At 35.0% G+C, this 18,792-nt stretch overlaps 1 protein-coding gene across 4 annotated transcripts in view; it reads left to right on the top strand.

Annotated features, from left to right (window-relative positions):
• Positions 1-18,792, top strand: part of LOC128677093 (neural cell adhesion molecule 1-like) — an 88,298-nt gene that overhangs the window by 64,546 nt on the left and 4,960 nt on the right. For 2 of the 4 annotated variants that reach the window (XM_053757698.2, XM_053757697.1), the window contains exons 3-12: positions 1,536-1,668; positions 3,244-3,452; positions 5,636-5,746; positions 9,835-10,041; positions 12,096-12,241; positions 12,590-12,740; positions 13,404-13,534; positions 14,181-14,340; positions 17,874-18,035; positions 18,413-18,547. In XM_053757698.2, the coding sequence (XP_053613673.1) occupies positions 1,536-1,668; positions 3,244-3,452; positions 5,636-5,746; positions 9,835-10,041; positions 12,096-12,241; positions 12,590-12,740; positions 13,404-13,534; positions 14,181-14,340; positions 17,874-18,035; positions 18,413-18,547 (1,545 nt within the window). Of the gene's footprint in view, positions 1-1,535; positions 1,669-3,243; positions 3,453-5,332; positions 5,499-5,635; positions 5,747-9,834; positions 10,042-12,095; positions 12,242-12,589; positions 12,741-13,403; positions 13,535-14,180; positions 14,341-17,873; positions 18,036-18,412; positions 18,548-18,792 lie in introns of those variants that run through there. The other 2 variants (XM_053757700.1, XM_053757699.1) reach the window with 2 other exon arrangements.

Genomic DNA, 18,792 nt, shown 5'->3' with positions numbered 1-18,792 from the left:
ACGGAACACGGGTATCAATCCGTAAACTCGAGCTTCGCCTCTTTTTTCATTAAATTACTTTCGTAATGAATAAATGTATTACACGGGGGATTCCTTTCTTCACTTTTCCCCTCCATTTTATTATAAACCGTAGAAAAGTGTCTTATGCTCAGAGTTATTTTTTTATCTAGGGCGTAATAAATTTTATTTTGACCTCTTTTTTAGGATTAATTCTAAATGTAAATGGTATGACCTTCCCACTGTCATCCGTCCAAATCGCATAATGAACTGGATAAAGATCGCAATGAAGAAATTTGAATTTTCTCGCTTTCGTATAAATGTAATATCCTTTACCGGCTTAACTTTTCCTGCCTTTAAACATACTTCTATTGATATAGCGACAGCGCATCTAATAATCTAATCTATACTATTATTATTAAGAGGTAAGCGTTTGTACGTTTCAGGCGGGTAATCTCCGAAACTACTGAACCGATTTCAAAAATTCTCTCACCATTGGTAAGGTGTTTTATCCAAGATTGCTATAGGTTATATTTTATCTCAAAATTCGCATTGGAGCGAAGCCCTGGGCAACATATCGTCTTTTATAATTTTGTTGCAAAACATCCTTATTTTAAAAAGAAGTCGCGTCTGTAATCTCTAGGACTACCGGACGGATTTTTTGTAGGATTTTTAAAAGTCAATAGATAGTGTTATGGTAGAAGAAGATTTAGCTGATAGTTTGATATGGAATAATCCGAGCCAAGCTGGGATAGAACCCTAGTTTGTTATAAAGATTTTTACCTAATTCCTTTGAGGGTTGTGGATCATGGATTATCTGTACAAACCATAGATATTTCTTTTATCTGTTGTATATGTTACAAACGTAACAACAAAATAATATTCAAAGTGAGAATGTTTTAATATCCAAATTCATCCACCCATCCAAATAACAGGATGTTATGTGAATTAGGATAGTATTGACCTATATTATTAAGATGAATTATTCAAACGTTTAATATTTTTTGGTAACGTTTGTATAGGCGATTTTGTGCGCACTCCGAAAACGAAAAATCTCCCAAACGTTTTATTGACAGACTATCTGTAACTCGAGTGCTATGTTAATTCAACTCATAAACTAAATAAAACGTTGCAAGGCGAGTATGTAATTACGTACAAAGTTATAATTGGGAGCTGTGTTGAAAATCAAAATTAATGAGGTTCTGTTGATAATTAGTCTGCTGAGCCGGGCTGACGGGCCACTGTGCTTGGAATTTAAATGTATCCATATCCATACTTATATGTGTAGGTAGGTAAATGTGAATGTATTTGTGTTTTTTTATTTTGAATTTGATAAGCAAGACCTGAGGATGGACTAGGATCCGACCAGGGAACATCTCAAACGGATTACTGCAAGGCCATGATTTTACACGCGTCGAATCTAAAATAAATTCTTCCTATACATCATTTCGTATATATTCCTATACATCCTTCTTCCTATACAACTTAAAAGCTTTCGTCAAAAATGTCATATAAAATACCTTTTTTTATTGTTACAGTGTCAACAGTGGACGTGGACGCAGTGCTGGGCCGCACGGCGTCGCTGCCCTGTGACGTCACGCCGGACACCAACGAAGACCGCGTCTACATGGTGCTCTGGTTCAGGAAGAGTGGCGGCAAGCCTATATACAGGTTGATCTTTTCAACATACGACGTCATTATGGGCGACATTGATAAAAGTTATCCATACCAGTTTATAAATGTCAATGTGAAAGTGTGTTTGTTCTTTCACATCAAAATGGAGCAAAGGTATTATTTATATATTTAACATTTAACATAGTATTAGAGCTAGTAAGTATTTAAATATTTTACAGCGTGGACAGAGAAAGAAAATATTGACAAAATTATCTACAAATAAAGGATAACTTTGACTTTAAGAAAAATATGAATAAGTATCTAATTAATTGCATTAGTCTAGCCTAATGAACCGTTTGGCGCCACCTTAAACGGATGAACGGAAGTCGAGCCAATCCAATTAGGAGGGACGTACACCTACAGCGAAACACACTCAAGAAGTGAAGTCCTGGGTCTCGTTAGTGAAATCACGCTTGACGATTCCTTTAAAGGTTTTGTCAATGTCCGCAACTGGTTAATCAAAGACGGCGCGGAGTTGCCAGGTTTTGAGATAAATTGGCGTTCCATCTTTATTATTACTTTTTTTATTTTGTTTTAGATAGGTACCTGAAGTGTTTTATGTGTAGTTACTATTACACATCTAAAGGGTTCCTAGAGGAAAACTATTCGATCTTACAAAAAGAAAATAGGTCACAGGACCTACTTGTTCAAGTTATTTGAACTTATTTCTATACACAATATGTACCACTAAATAGTAAAATCAATTTAACTTAAAATTTTAGGTAAAAAGTCACCACATCACCGTGTAATATTTCGTTATTAACAAGCGCTGGAAAGATAATACTGATGTAAAGCCTGCTCAAATTGTTAAATTTACCTGTAACAGCGGGGGTACAATCAAAATCGTCCCTCAAAGCTGGTAGCCGAGTAAATTGGGAGGTCGGAAAATTGAGAAAATGTGCCCAGTCCGGAAATTGAAAAACTTCAGGAGATGCCACCGTCCATTCTAGAATTTGCCAGTATTTTTTAAGGAAAATGAATTTAAGCGACCATGTGGCAATTTACGCGCCTTTTAAACTGATCCCGGGGTTGTTTTATTTGCATATTTTGACCAAATAAATTTCGCTGCAAAGTCCATTGCGTGATGTTTTTTTTAGGTATTTTTGTTCATCCTAAAGAGCAATGTTTTGTTTGTGTATCAAAGTAAAAGGTTACGTTATGGGTTTGTTACAAAGTTCAGACGACACTATAAACTACTTATCAATTGTTATCACATAAATGTTATTTACGTCGACAAGGGTAGCTAACCCGGTGAGGATTTACTTTCAAATTTTGATAAAAATATGAAATTTCAAAATTATTTATGTTCTAATTTTCGTCTTCCGAGTCGAGAATCCTTGTTTTCCGATAAGGGTAGACCGATTGACCTTTTGTAGTGTAAATTTCGAGCTATTGTACGAAAATTTATTTTTTTTAAACTCTAGGAATTCCAAATTTATTTGTTGCATTTATGTATCGTCATCATCATTTACAGCCCTATTCAGGCCACTGCTGGATTTCATTCTCAGTGGACGCCAGCCATCGGCTTACCTTACTCTTCGATTCATAATACGACTTATATTTATTTACCAGTTTCGACGTTCGTGGCCGCTCGTTCAACAAAGCCTTGCAGTGGTCAGACCCAGGCGCGTTCGGCCCACGCGCATATTTCGCGACCGTCGCCAGACCAGCTGCCTTATCGCTCAGCTCGGTTCAGCTTGATGATGAGGGCGTCTATCGCTGCAGGGTCGACTTCAAGAATTCCCCCACCAGGAACTTCCAGATTAAACTCACTGTTATAGGTAAGAACTTCAAAAGTTACTAAATTACAGGTTAATGAGGTATAAGGTACAGAAGCCAAAGACTTTAGGCTCCAAAAGTGATCAACGCTTGCATGACACCCCTGGGGTAGTAGGCTGCAAGCTGCACAGACCGTGTAATATCTTTTGGGTCGCATACTTGTCTGATTTAAAATATCTACTAGGTACATTTGGTAAAGGTTAGCATATAGCCAACCAACTCAAGCTCAACCCAATGAAAAATTTTATGAGATGCCAACAGGGAATCAATTTAGCCGTTACGGCAGAAATGGTGGAGCATCGTGGACCAGTAATGACATCTCGCAGACATTTTAATTATAAACTGTCTGCTGGGATACCAGCGCTCAACTGCGCTGATAAAAACTTCCGACGGACATAGATAAAATCTGTAAGAGACAGACTAAATTCAAAAGGAAATTAGATTTGAATAGATCAAATTGTCTGAACGTTATCAGCGATGACAACTTCATTTATTCATAATTCGAATTCGTTTACGTTCCTATTAACTTTAAATTGTTTTCGCGTAATTTATGATTCAATTTCATATTTATATTATTCATAGCTTTGTTCCGTTCTGGAACGTGACTTCGTTAGTAATTGCTCGAACCGACTTCCAAGCCAAGTAGCATTTTAATAGAAAAAAAAAGACGTAAACCATGAAAAATAAATAACAACGATAAACGTCGGGAAACTACCCGCCGAGTTTTTCAAACAAATTACCCTATTCAAGGCGACGAAAGACTCGAGCAAAGGAGATGAGAGAAGTGAATTTCTTTGGCTGAGAACAAAGCATTTAAAAATAAGCCTCCACCGCATATATGCAGCGCCGTTGAGATCCATTAGAGTTCTCGCCGAGAGGTAATTTGCTGCCAGTCTTTTGTTAGAAAGGGATTGCTTCACAAAGAACCAGCATACTTACATAATCAGACGTATTCATAACATGATAAAATATCCAATTACCATTCAGAACGGAAGGCTTCTATTAAAGGCGTCAAGTAATATTCAAATAAACCTCTTGCAATATCACATATTGGGGTTTATGTGAGTCTTGCTTAATTTTCCGTTTCGAATGTACTGTACAGTCAACAGTACATAAAGTTTTCCAAATTGATTGCAAAATCGTCGCTATTACCACAACATAAAATCTAATGCAGGATAACTTGATATGCTGTTGTCTGTACTCTCCGTTAAGTCAATACGTTGGAAATTAGAACTAAATAATATGATTTCATTGTTTGGATGTAAAATTGTTCTGAATTGGTTAACATTCTATTAGAGTGTTAATATTAATGTGTAATTAATTTATCGATGCTTTGGAAAAATAATATTAATTATTGTTTAATTGTTTATTTTCGATGTTTTAATTGCTTAACGAAAACGAAGTTGCGTTGGTCCAACCAGTGTTATGAACCAAACGGTCCTAGGTTCACATGTGTTTATAAGTAAACCCCGAAGTACAGTTTAATCGGCTAAACCTGTGTGTAGTCCCACTGGATTCTGGTCTGTATCAGTAACACCTGGGTGTAGCCTGATCATCTTAGGTTAGACCTAGATTTAACAGTTATAATATCGTTTGGACCAGGAGAAAATGTCTAAAGTAACTGTTGGTCTCTATCATGCCAAAGGGCTTACCTTTATCGTTTTTTACGTATAAACAAAGTTCATATAATACATGGTGAAATGGTAGTAACCATAAACCTATTATGATCGTGAAAGACAGCTGATGACAATATAGATAAAAAACAACCTTTGTACTTTACTCAGTATACAGGATTAATGTTTTACTGGCCACCGATAAAAAAGAAAGTCATTGTTGTCTTCAAGATTTAAATATTTTTTTCACATAATGACAGATACAAAATCTGTCATTAATCAAAAATATTTAAATCTTATTATTCATATACATATATACATGTCTTCCTCCATATTCCCGCCTATTACTATTACTACATAGTTTTATTCGACGACCTCGATGGCGCAGTGGTGCTTGCCTCTGAACCGAGAGGTCCCGGGTTCGAACGGGTTCGGGTAATGTTGATAATATTAGTAGGATCTGTAGGATCTATCCTACTAATATACATAGGGTACTTCTTATCCCGGAATCCCCACGGGAGCGAAGCTCCGGAGCGCAACTAGTAAAGAATAAAATAATATTTGTTTTTCAGTGCCGCCCCATCAGATGCTGTTATACGACAAGTCTGGAGCCGACGTGTCTGGCGTGGTCGGACCTCAGGAGGAAGGCTCAGCTTTGGTTCTAGTTTGCGAAGTACGCGGCGGTAAGTGCTGTCTGACACATTTGCATGAAATTTGGTGTACGAAGAGTTCAATTGTAGCGGCAGTAAACTTAGTTTAAGTAATTTTTTTGACGTCAAAGAAGTGTTGTACATGTATTTAGTAAGTCCTTCTTTGGAGTACCTACTAATTCTATGGTTGTATACCGTCCTACATTGAAAAAAAATTTTGAATTTGAATAACTGGAATAGCAAAGCTACCAGTTGTAATAGGCTAGTTGATAAATTTTATCGAACCAGTAAAAATAATACTGTGATAATAACAATGCTTTCAAATTTATGACAAAAATAAAATCCCACATTTTTGGACTCTTCACGAAAATGACACGCAACAGCAATCTTTCTAATCCTTATTTGCCTTGTACGATAACCACGGGAGGATATAGTGTTCATATTGCAAAGAAGGAAACATCCGCCGGCAATCACGGATTAACTTGAAATTTTTGCAAAACTTGAAAACTGTATATAAAAGATATTCACACCGCAGACTCAGGCAAGCCAGTCATCCATAAAGTAGAAAAGTGCAAGCAGAACCCCGTGGTGAATGTGTCTGAAGACAATTGCCTTTTCCGTTCCATAAAGCGTACGTTTCTGCCGTTACCCGGCGTCCTACGTGAGCGACAAATGCGGCAACTCGCGCCGAGTTGTCGTTTCCTCAAGCCACAAGTAAACAATTATATTTATTTGTTTACTTGTTACTCGAGTAAATGATGGAAGGTAATACCTTCCATCCAACCGTGTGTGTAACCGTGAAACTAGATAGTAAATAGGTTCACGCTGTATAAGAAATTGCTAGCAACAACTAAATAAAGATGGCCCAGTTCAGAGAAGGTTGATGTAAAGGGAAGGCAGCTGTTATTAGCAATGGCTTACCGAGAGCTGACGATCAAGTATAACTTTTAGCGTGATAATTGATAACCATTCATAGACGCATAGTATCGCCGCATCGCGTCATGCTGCGGCACGCCGCTCACCTATGACGCTGAGTTACTATACTGAGTCCACTGGCATGGAAAGCCATTCTATTCTGCCTATAAGCCAAGGGTACACGGGTTAAGTGCGATGTCATAAAACTTATTGTTAGGTCGGCTTCTGTTATTTTCTTTTTTTAATAATTGTTTAATATAATTGGGAAACTAGTTATCACAATTACTATTAAAGTTATAACGTGTTCGTTCGTAATGTAAAAAATATGAATGAGACATAATTTTTATGAGAATTTTCCGTAAAACGAAAAAAATATCTAGGTATGTTACGCTGCATGTTCCTAATGGTACCACACATTGATAATAGTATAACGTGATTAAACAGTGAATACGAGTATTGAATTATGCTCATTTATTTTTCGGTATATACCTATCTTATTTCTCATTAACTGTAACTTTTAGTAAAATGATATTTCAGCAGCAGCAACTTTGGAAAAAATCTTTCTGTCTAGAAGTACAAAGACTTCGACTGCCGTTCAGTGATATTTCACCCATTGTGCTGAGCACGGGTCGTCGCTCATAACGCTCCATTCTACGTATCTTTTTGATATCACTTCAATAAGAGCTTCAATCTCCATGATAGTAGTCCATTGAAATGTATTGGTATTGATTTATTATGTATATTATCGTGTATATATACATCAATTTAAATAAAATACATACATTGTTATGTGTAATTAGAACTCCATTTAAGTTTTGCAATCTAAATTAATTCAATATATATATCCAAAATGCTGTCAGGGTGTTTATTCAAACTAAATGTATATTATACACTAGTTAGATGTTGCCCGGGGCATCGCTCCCATGGGAATTGTGAGATAAAATATAGCCCTATAGAAATATTGGATAATGTACCTTTTTAATGGTGAAATAATTTTTGAAATCGGTTCGGTAGTTTCGGAGATTACCCGCCTCAAACATACAAAGTCACAAACGCTTACCCCTTTACAATATAGTATAGATATAGATCATTTGATTTGAAATTTGAATAAACATATCCCGTATAGATAGACAATTGTTTGACCGTCGCATTTGCACCAGTTCGTAAAGTAGACGATATTTAGTTTTAATTTTTTAATTTAAAGTGTTATGAAAACTTTAAATTAATAAGAGAGAATAAATTATAAAATCAACAAATTTTTAATTCATTAAATGGAGATTCCGAAGTATATTTAGTTGAATTTTATGTAAAACAAAGTGAGTTTCATCATTTCATAAATTTATTATTACCTATTTTGATTATTATCATTTTTGACAAATAAAATAAATATAAAAACTACCTACTTTTAATTGACAAATGAAATAAAATAAATTTAACAACTAATCTACTTTTAAATGTTATTTAAATCTTAGAATTTTTTTAGAATAAAATATCAACAAGATTTGTATTGAATAATATTTAAAACAAAATAAACGATCAGACTTTGTTCTTCTCTTGTTAAGAATAATTAATTCTTTATAAGTACAAGTTCGTACTAGTCGTCATTAAATTCATATCCTTTTTTTATTTTCGAATAAATTTATTCCTTCTTCATAACTAATATTGTAAATTTAATATCCCATTTGCTTATTAGGGCGATATGACGCCGCACCCTTCACCAACGTCATGATCAATGTAAGCCATTTAAGATCGATGAACATCGGTAAAATAGGTAAATAGGTCGCTCAACACTAAATAACTTATAACACTAACTAAACCATGGCTTAGGTACATGTATAATTCGAGCCAGGGCAGTAATTTGGACTAAGCTTTAAATGATAATGCACACATTTCACTACATTTTCATAATAATGTAAACTTTAAGTTACACGAAGGCATAATAATATAGCCGTAGTCTTTATTAGCCGTAGTCTTAAAAATAGATTGCGTATGTTGTAGCTGCCTTCGTGTTTTAGACACATGGCTTATTTTGCGTTAAAATTAACGTCAAAATTGAAAAAAAAACTTATTAAAAAAAGAACGTACATCATTAAAACAATGTTAACCCTACAAAGCAGTGTGCTTTAGCGAAACCGCATAATTAAAATATGTAGCTGATAACGGGGCAATTCTACCGGGCCAGTGCATCATGACAATCGGTGGGGGTGTGGCAAGATAATACGGGCTTGGCGCTGCGCCAACACCCACTGCGGTGCTTTTCAATGAAACCACTCAGATGGAATATATTTTTCGGCGTCTCCTAAGAAGTCAATCAAAGGTTTTTGATGTTTTGGCTCGAGATATCGTCGTGAACGTTTCTGAAATATTGATATTTGAAGCCATCATGTGTTTCATTGCTGCGGTCTATTGCGATGTTTATCAATAGTTGTAGTCGAGCTATTCCCATTTTATTACAACACTCGTGGTTATAAGTTTTTTTTTTAATTTGTACTAATTTTATATTTGCAATTATAATTTAGGTTCTAGGTACCCCAGCGAAGCCGGGCCGGGCAGCTAGTAAAATATAAACTGACTCAAGCAAAAATGTTTCCGCATCCGGCTTTCCGTCAATCAGATACGACACGTACCTACGTTATCTGTCCGTATGTAATGTGTAGCATGCATCACAACAATCAGTGGACCAAGAAAGACCCTGGCGAGAGGCCAACCATACTGCGGATTTTCAATGTACCCACTCAAACGGAATATCTCCGCTGTCTCCAAAAAGACTAACTTATGGTCCGCGGACTGCTCACTACATTTAACCGGTCGATTGCGGTTGAATGGGTGAAAAAAATCGCGTATGAATTTATGTACTGAAAGGGTTAGCTGGTCAATGGTAATTGAACATTAAAGTGCCTGTATAGACCTGATTTCTGAATGAATGCTTTGGCTTTAACGCATATACGAGACGAACATTCGACTTGAGATTTTGTTAGAACAGATACAGATAAATATAAAAACAACATCTAGAATTTTACTATTACAAAATAATGACGACAAATATGTTCGGTCGTAAAATCACTCCCGAATATTCAAAATGGTAAAGTTAATAAACTTATATGAAATAAGAAAATATTCTGCACTGACTTCACTGAGGTGCTTCGCGGCCGCGTAATGAGAAAAAAGATGTTAACTCGTGTAAAATTGAATTTTTTTTGGCACAGGTCGTCCAGAACCAGTGGTATCGTGGCTGATCGATGGATCCCCATCTCCACAGTACATCGGCGTGAAGACTGATACACACGTTGTGGTGAACCGGCTGGAGCTGCAGCATCTGAAGAGGGAGGACCTCAATAGGACCTTCAAGTGCCGGGCGGCTAACACGCATCTAGTGCCGCCACAGGAGAAGATTGTTAGGCTGGAGATGAATCGTAAGTTGCAATTAATATTGGCTGGATTTAATTTTGTCGTTGATTTATGATTCTGTAATATATTTTATATTTATATTGAATTTTATAGTTACTTGGAGGATAGGATTAGCATCTGAAAATGACAGCTTAAGAAAAAAGAATAAAGTACTTTAAGATTCATACGAGGTAATTAGGTAGGTAGATACATGAATACAGCGAAGGAATTCATTACATTTTATATCTTAAACAATTTCTAATAATATTAAAACAGATATTTATATGCAGCATTTCTAAACAAATTGACCCTCTATTTAAAATTTAAAATATGGAACACGAGTCATCAGTGCAGGGCAAGCAGCCTTGCTAATATTTAATTTTTCATACTGGCTGTTGAGAAACTTACAAGACTGAAGCATTTCTTATTTTATTTGTGTTTTAATTTCAAGTTGTTTGAGATGATACTACCCATAGATCATCAAAAAGAAAAAATATCCGGCCAGTTTAGGTACTCGCCGGTACAATAAATTCTCTTTTCAAAATTCAGGAATGAATAATATTTTTTTTTTCTTTCGTCTGTTTAGATTTCATGCAGAACATATTTTTCTTGAAAAAGAAATCTTAGAATTTTTGATCGTGGTAACATAGTACGTGGTAGTAGTAGTGACATACGTGGTAGAATAGTAATATTCTAATGGCTGATCGATGTCGCACGTCAGCTCCTAGCTCTCAGTATGATATTTGAAATTCGAAGACCTTAAATTTTTTAAATTATCTTTTTTTAAAGATTACATTTTTTTTCAAAAATATAATCCACTTTCCAATCCGCTCAGCTTACTCTAGTTGGCCACACATCAGTAATCACGAGGGACTTATAATTAATTACTCGTTTCGCTTCCAGCTGAAACTCACTTCGTAATGAATTCCGACATTTTGCGCGGGAAACCTAACGTCGACGCAGCTGGTTTAAACTAGTTTCTTTTGGCTTAAACCTTATTTCACTGAATGTAGGTCGTCAGTTATATTATTCGGTATTTTCATCAAACTGCAAGTTGGAATGAAATAGTAATGCCCTCATGATGATAAAACTAATTTCCAGAAATTAGTGAGCTACGTGTAGCTGTTTTTTTTAGTTATATATTGGAATAAATCACGTTTTGTGGACTTATTAGACATTTTAAGTTTGTGGTGTGTTAATTAGTATTATTTCAGAATTTATTATATATTTTAATTTGTGACTCGGCCAGCAGCAACAGCCGCGCCGTTCTAAATACAAAAAATATTAGATTTCATGTCATTTAGCATCTCATGAAGGAGACAATACTGGCTGGAAAACGAATAAGATCCCTTTTGTTACGAATTTCGTGTAGAACAGTAGAAAGAAAGTTGTAATTAAGAGCCTTAAGTACCCAGTCTATTGGGTTTTCTTTAGACCAATTGAGTGGCCACAAGGTCAAGTTTATTATTGGAAGTGTAAATAGATGATTCATTTCGACCAGGAGTGTCAATTTGTTGTACTTAACGAGTTTCTTTCGAGAGCCTCTGAAAAACGTCATTAAGGCTTTTGTGGTTATTTTTGGAGAACTTGACCACAATTTGATTTTTTTTGTACGTTATTAGGGTAGGCGTTTATTTTTGTTTTCTAATTTTGAAAGAAAGCGTTAACAGTGGTTTCCATTATATTAAAGAGAAAAAGGGTAAATTTCACGACCGTTTGAACGCGGAGTGTAGCGTTTCATTAGTGTCGCACATTTTTTAAAATAATCATTTTTTTCAATTGCACATTTATATAATTTTATAAATGTTTAATTTAAAAAAAAGAATGTACATTGTACCAGTACTTTAGTTATTTATAAAATAGGATAATTAATATGATTAGCTACTGTGTATGGTACAATTTAATAAATACTAATGACAGCCCGCGGCGGAGTTCAAAACTCGCGTGAGAATCACCCAAAAGTATTTTATCATCAATTATAGAATTTTCCCGCCACCCATATTTGCCCTAAATTGAAAGCTTGTAGTACCTACTAATATTTACTTTTAATTTGATATTAGTAAAACAATCTTATGTACAGTGGCTCCCGTGTCAGTGGCCCTCCTGAACCGACCTCAGCAACTCATAGCGGGGTCGGCTTCCACTTTGAGGTGTATTGCTGAAGGCAGCAGACCCTCAGCTGAAATAACCTGGTTTAAGGATAACAGGAGTTTTGAAAAGGAGAAGGTATAATTTTATTTTTGGGTAATTATCTTCAATGCGTGTGTGATGAACACGCAAAATTGCGATCTATCAAATCTGACTTTAAAAATGGAACACCAATTAAATAATTTGATAAATATGTAATTTGGCGTTTCAATCACAAACGAATTGAAGAAGGCTGGCTGTATTGTCTACATATTAAATATAAAATGGAAGTTTCTATTTTCATAGAAATCAGCAGATGCAAAGATTAGTATTTAGCAAAAAAAACACGCTTATTAAAAATATTACAGCATTGTTGATGCTTGTCGATTCCAAGTGAATAACGCTTATGTGTACAATAATTAATGCATGTACTCTTATGTTTAACAGGTAACCCAATATTCAAATGAAACACTGTCAATAAGCACCCTAGTATACTCTCCAACGCCATCAGACAACGGCGCGGTGGTCAAGTGCGTCGCTGTCAACCCCTCGCTGCCGACCAAAGCGATCGATGATCACTTCTCGCTCAATGTTGTATGTTAGTATTCTATTTTCAAATGTTTTATTTGTTTTCTGATGCCAACACTATTCACTTTCTTATCAAATGTATCGTTACAGTCACAGTACATATACAGGTTAAAAAAAATACATTCCACTATAAGCATAAATTCTCGTCAAAATTTTCCTTCAAATGAAATATTTCGTACATTATTTCGTACATTCATAATGCCCAATTTATTTCAAATTTTTACAGTGAATTGAATTTGCGAATACATTTGTGAATTTGATTATTTCGTCTGCTTTGACGAGCCTAAAAACGATTCAGCATCCAAAATGGGTCTAGTTTTAATACCTATTCTTGATAATCATATGAATTGAAATTATGAGGTAGAAAAATTTACTGAACGAAACGTTATTAATGTCTCCTATTAGTTTTAAAATTTGGAATGCATTTTAATTTATCTATTGACGTAGATCATTTTTATACCATTGGTTTAAATTTAAATCCAGAACAAAATGACACTAATTCTCACCGCGATATTAATAGCGTTCGCCAAAACTTCACGTGAAAATGTCAAGTTTTATATGTAGACTTCACGCTGAATTTTTTGACGAAATTAACGCCATGAAGCTATTTTCGTGCTACTAATATCGTAATGAGCTAATGGTTTTAAATTTTGCTCATCCGTCTTCCACGCAGACAGCCCGCTAGTGACTCTATCGCTGGGCAGCACGCTGAACCCTCATGATATCAAAGAGGGAGATGACGTCTACTTCGAGTGTAACGTACGCGCCAACCCTAGGGAACATCGGATATCCTGGTATCATAATGTAAGTTTCAAAATAAGTGGCATCGTGTACCTATATTTTGATATCCATAAGATTTTATTCAAGTTATCTCGTAATATGGTTTTTATGAGTACCTACCGTTATCTAGTGGCAGTAATTGCATACATACATACAGTATAGTCTAATTAATATACTGTTTAGAGTGTCTAAGTATATTATGTACAGTTATTCGACAGCCTTGTTATATAGGCGGAACATACGCCGCCAGCGTAGACTGTGCAGTCAGGGCTGTCAAAATATGAATATCTAAATTTCGTTTTTAACTGTACTCGTACAGACCCGCTCTCCCCTCTCCACTCAGTCCCCAGGATTGTTGCATTGTGTGGAGTTAAACTGTAGGAAACAAGTAAATAGGTTGGTCGGATGTGCTTCTAGTTTGCAGGTTGCCTCGCAATGTTCACGAAGTGCGGTGGTCAATGAAAACTATTACTAAGTACTTATTAGTAATCATGATAAACAAAAGGCACCCACATAGATACTCTCTATGACCCAAAAGTTTGACTGTTAGATAATGCTTGTAAGCATAATCTAACAGTTACAAATTGTACTTTTATGCAATAAAGCCAGAAAAAAAACTGATTTGGCAAGTGGAGTTAAGAATGAAATGCTTATAAAGTGTCCTTTTTAGGACAGGCCGGTGACGCAGAACATGTCATCAGGTATCATCCTCAGCACGCGGTCGCTGGTGCTGCAGAAGGTGACCAGACAAGAGGCGGGGGGGTACTCCTGCAGAGCGGCCAATACAAGGGGGGAAACGTCCAGTGACGTTGTCCGGTTGAGGGTGCAGTGTAAGTATTTTGAATTGAATTAAAGTGTATGAAATAAATTAATAGTTTATACACGATTATAAACAAATTAATTAATGTTTATTGTGAAGTAACAAGGAATCAAAGTGTTAGTGATGCTTGTAAACTACGTCAGTATATAATGAGTACCTAAATTAAATTTAGACTTAGTTCAAGACGGGATTTTTTTTAGACGACACTTCAAGGTATCACTGTAAAGTAATTTCCTTAATTTTGAATTTGTAAAATTTTAGGTCCTTGTTTATGAAATATAGACAATTAACTGTACCCGCGGTTTATCGTTCGTTGTAATTATTGTTTTAATACTTTTTTAATTTTATGCACAAGTGCGCCAATTATATTATAAAACGCCATTGAATATCAGACTTTTTGACTAAATCCTACGGAAATCCAAGGTATCAGCTAACTAGATACCAAATTTCATAAATATTTGGTCGGGCGTTTGAGCGCGAAAAAGTAATGCACAAACTTTCGCCATTACAACATTAGTGGGAACTGGGACGAGATGAATTCTCCGTAGACGGAAAGGGGTATTCTGTTTAGTGCAACATTTTTAACCAAACCGATTCGAATGAATTTATTAGATTGCACCTTAATTAACCCCAGGTACATTTTTGTCATCGAATCCGAATTTTTTTATTTATCCTATCAAAATTGTGGTAAATGGAATAGATCACGGAAAGGCTGTTGGTTAAAGGGGACGTTTCACGTCATTTAAAAATACATCATCGTTTCTTTACTTCTAATATTTTCGGCTTCGATCGGTCAATTATTATCTATAATAATTTATAAGTTCTAGTTTGGGTCACGACCCTTTTCCTTATTTAAATAGCACCTTATATTTTTTGAAGGTAATTGGACATAAACAACAAGCACTTATCATGATTTGTCTATTGGTAAACACGTTAGTTGACACAGAAACATAATTTTATTTGTAAAAAAATACATTAAATTTTGTCGAACTAACGTCAGATGTAGACTAATCCTATTCATAAAAAAGTTATCAAGACACTTTAGGCTAAAGTATGTTTTGTCTCTTTTTGTCAAAGGCAAATATTGTAAAGTGAGATAGTGACAAAATATATTTTTGCTTTAACTTTTCAACGAATAGCGGGGCATGATACAATCTAAATTGTTTCTGCAAATACCATAATTTAGTCGAACAGCGGCTTGTAAATCATAGTAGATCCATACATTTGTTATGTTACATACACAAGCCCAACATTTCCTTTCTACTCAGTTAATTGCGAATATGTAGACGAATAATTGGCCGCCGAAAATTGCCGAAACATTAAGCCGACTACACAATAACGCGGTGCAGTTTGTTTTTCATTGCGTTAAATAAAAGCTCTCATACAAACTACGCAATATGTGTAATCGGCGTTATATTCTTTGCATAATGACAACGTACAATCAGCAGCAGATCAAACCGTTTATCCGTGAAGTACATACAGATATCAATGCAACACGGGTAATGGTATAATTAAATCATTGCAAACCCGCGCTAATTATAGTTAGTATAAAGGTTCATGCAAGGTAACTTGACGTGCAGTCGACTGTACAGTATAATCAAATTAGTCGAAGTTATAAGAAAGAGAGATAACAGATTTATAATCCTATTTATTATCGTTTTGTGACATAATATTGCGGCTTACATAAGAATATAGTTGACTACCAAAAACACTGGAATGTGCAAGAGGATATGTTGTAGTTATAGACGATACTAGTAAATGTGCGTAACTATATAATATAGGTATGTTAATGAGATAGTAGGTACGAACTATTTTTATTTAAGGTTGCTGACCTTGTAACGATCTTGCAGTCGATGTGGTGTGAAGTTTTAGTGGTGGATTCAGTTTCTCAACAAATACACTAACCGCACTATTTTTATTTTTGTTCAAAGCACGATAGTTAAAAAACAACACTAAATGTACGTAAATTTACTATGTTTTCATTTTGTACAAGGCCTTTGTGATGGGAATAGGGGTGAATTTGCAATGAATCTGGGTAGGTTGATATTTAGTTGACTGTACTACTTTTTCAATTTTGTTTTTGCGTTTGTTTGCAAATTGAGCGATCCAATTACTTAATAACGAATATCAGTACTTTTATAGAAAAGTGTTTTTATTTTTCGGTCTTGCATAATATATTTCCGGCAATGGCAATGTTTATTTTGACTTTCATCAATTTATTTTTTAGAAATCAGTTCTGTATTATTTGAATTAACAATTATTTTAATTAAATGCACTTTTAAAAAGAGTTATTGTAACTATGTTTGTTTATATTGTCATTGTACTTAACCAAGTTCACTTACAAAAATATTTTTTCTGTTTCCTGTATATTTTCTCGTGAAAAAGACTCGTCTTAATATTTAAAAAATAAATTACAAAATTCACATAATATTTATGATATTGAGATGTTTAATATAGACTATAAGAATAATGAACCTATTACTAATATAGGATCCCTCTTTTTTTTAAATACAAACGTAGTCAAGATTTATTGAAAAACAAATCACTAAAATGCCTTCACCTCAAACGAAGCCACTATAAATTCAAACTAAAACAATGGAATTAAAGTGTTTCCCCAAACAACAGATTGCGGACTCGATCTGTAATATTAGGCAATAATTCTGGTGATTTATGCCTACCTTCCTGCCTACAATTACTATGCGAGGAAGGAAGTCCGCCGATCCCTCACTGCAATCATTTGGATATTCGTAGACAATATTTATGACCCGTGAAGACACAGGACATGTATTTTGCTTGTTTGTGGAAGATACATGTACTTTTAGATGTTCGGTTGACTGGAAGAGATCCCTTCCTGGGATAAGTCCGCCATTGCGCATTATTTCCTATAATATAATCATGCAGGTTGCACGAGTAGTAGAATTATGTTGAATTTAAACTCCTATTTCTGAAACAGTAGCTGTTCCACCCGCGACTTCGTCAGCGTAGAATAGTTACTACTGACAGCATAATAATATTTTTTTGTGATTAATGTGTTTATCCATAACAAATTACTAATTTCAAGGACCAATATTTATATTTATATATTTTTGTGTAATAGCCAATTATGTAGTTTTTGGTCATCTTTTACTGATTATCATACAAACTTTCACCCCCATTATAAAAATTGAGGGATTGATTAAAAAAAAAAAAGTAACCCATGTTTGAACGAGAGTTTTTAACTATATGCGAAAATTCATCAAAATCGGTCCAGGGGTTTAGCCGTGAAAGCGGAACAGACAGACAGACATAAGTATGGACTACATCCGTTCAATTAACTACTAGAAGCTTCTAGTATAATGCCTCGATTATTTATTGGAAATTGAAATGTACTTTAAAACTACAAGAGCTGATCATATGTAGTATACAAAATATACCAAAAAGCATATAAAATAATTATGGCATTATATCGGTTATTATACGGCACAAATAACACAACGTCTAGAAACACCAGCCGGCCTGCATTTTTTTCTTCGATTGTAATTAAAAGACTGTTACTCAACATAGATGCTCCAGTATGTGGGGATTCGTCTCCACAAGTAGTGGGAGCAGCGTTGGACGAGGCGCTGCGCGTGCGTTGCTCGGTGCACGCCGACCCCTCTGAAGTTACCTTCTTGTGGCAATTCAACAATAGTGGAGAGAGCTTCAATGTTTCGCCCGCTAGATACGGTATTGTTATTACTGAATTAAAATTGTAAGTTTTAAAAATGATCTTACCGATTCCCTATTCTCCGGGAACGAAAATGTTACCGTTCCTTATTCCAATTTTCAAGAACGAAACAGCTCGTTTTTGAAGAAGATTTTAGAAACAAAAATGGGGAAACTTCCTTAGATATAATTAAGATTTAGTTAAACATCTAAGCCTTCCTCTTGAATCATTCTATCAACTGTAAAACCAAGATTCGTTGCGTAGTAAAGATCTATAATATAACTATATGTATATAATATAACTATATGTATAAAAATGTTATAAAAATGTAATTATATTATATACTTTATATTATATGACTATATAATATAAGTATATAATATAACTTTCACAATAGGCACAGTAAATGGCAGTATCAGTGAGCTCCGGTACACCCCAGCTAGCGAGAGAGATTACGGCGCATTGACATGCAGAGGCGCTAACGCAGTAGGTCGCCAGGAGCAACCGTGTGTCTTCCAAATAGTTCCTGCAGGTATTAATATTCGTATATATGATGATGATGATGTCCGAGCGATTTCGGTATTGGCTACAACTTCAACTATTTTGAATTTGTACTCGCATTGTTGATGTACACGCATACGATGACGATCTCATACATTGCGGGCATGTGAGAACACAAATTATTGTAGTTGTATTGATGTGGCGCTCGTGGTCGGGCTTTTAACTCGTTTGATGTACATATTAATATTATAAATGTGAAAGTCTGTTTGTTTTTAT

The sequence above is a fragment of the Plodia interpunctella genome, chromosome 17, assembly GCF_027563975.2.
Source record: "Plodia interpunctella isolate USDA-ARS_2022_Savannah chromosome 17, ilPloInte3.2, whole genome shotgun sequence".
NCBI classification, from domain to species: domain Eukaryota; kingdom Metazoa; phylum Arthropoda; class Insecta; order Lepidoptera; family Pyralidae; genus Plodia; species Plodia interpunctella.
This window is presented reverse-complemented; position numbering and strand designations above follow the sequence as displayed.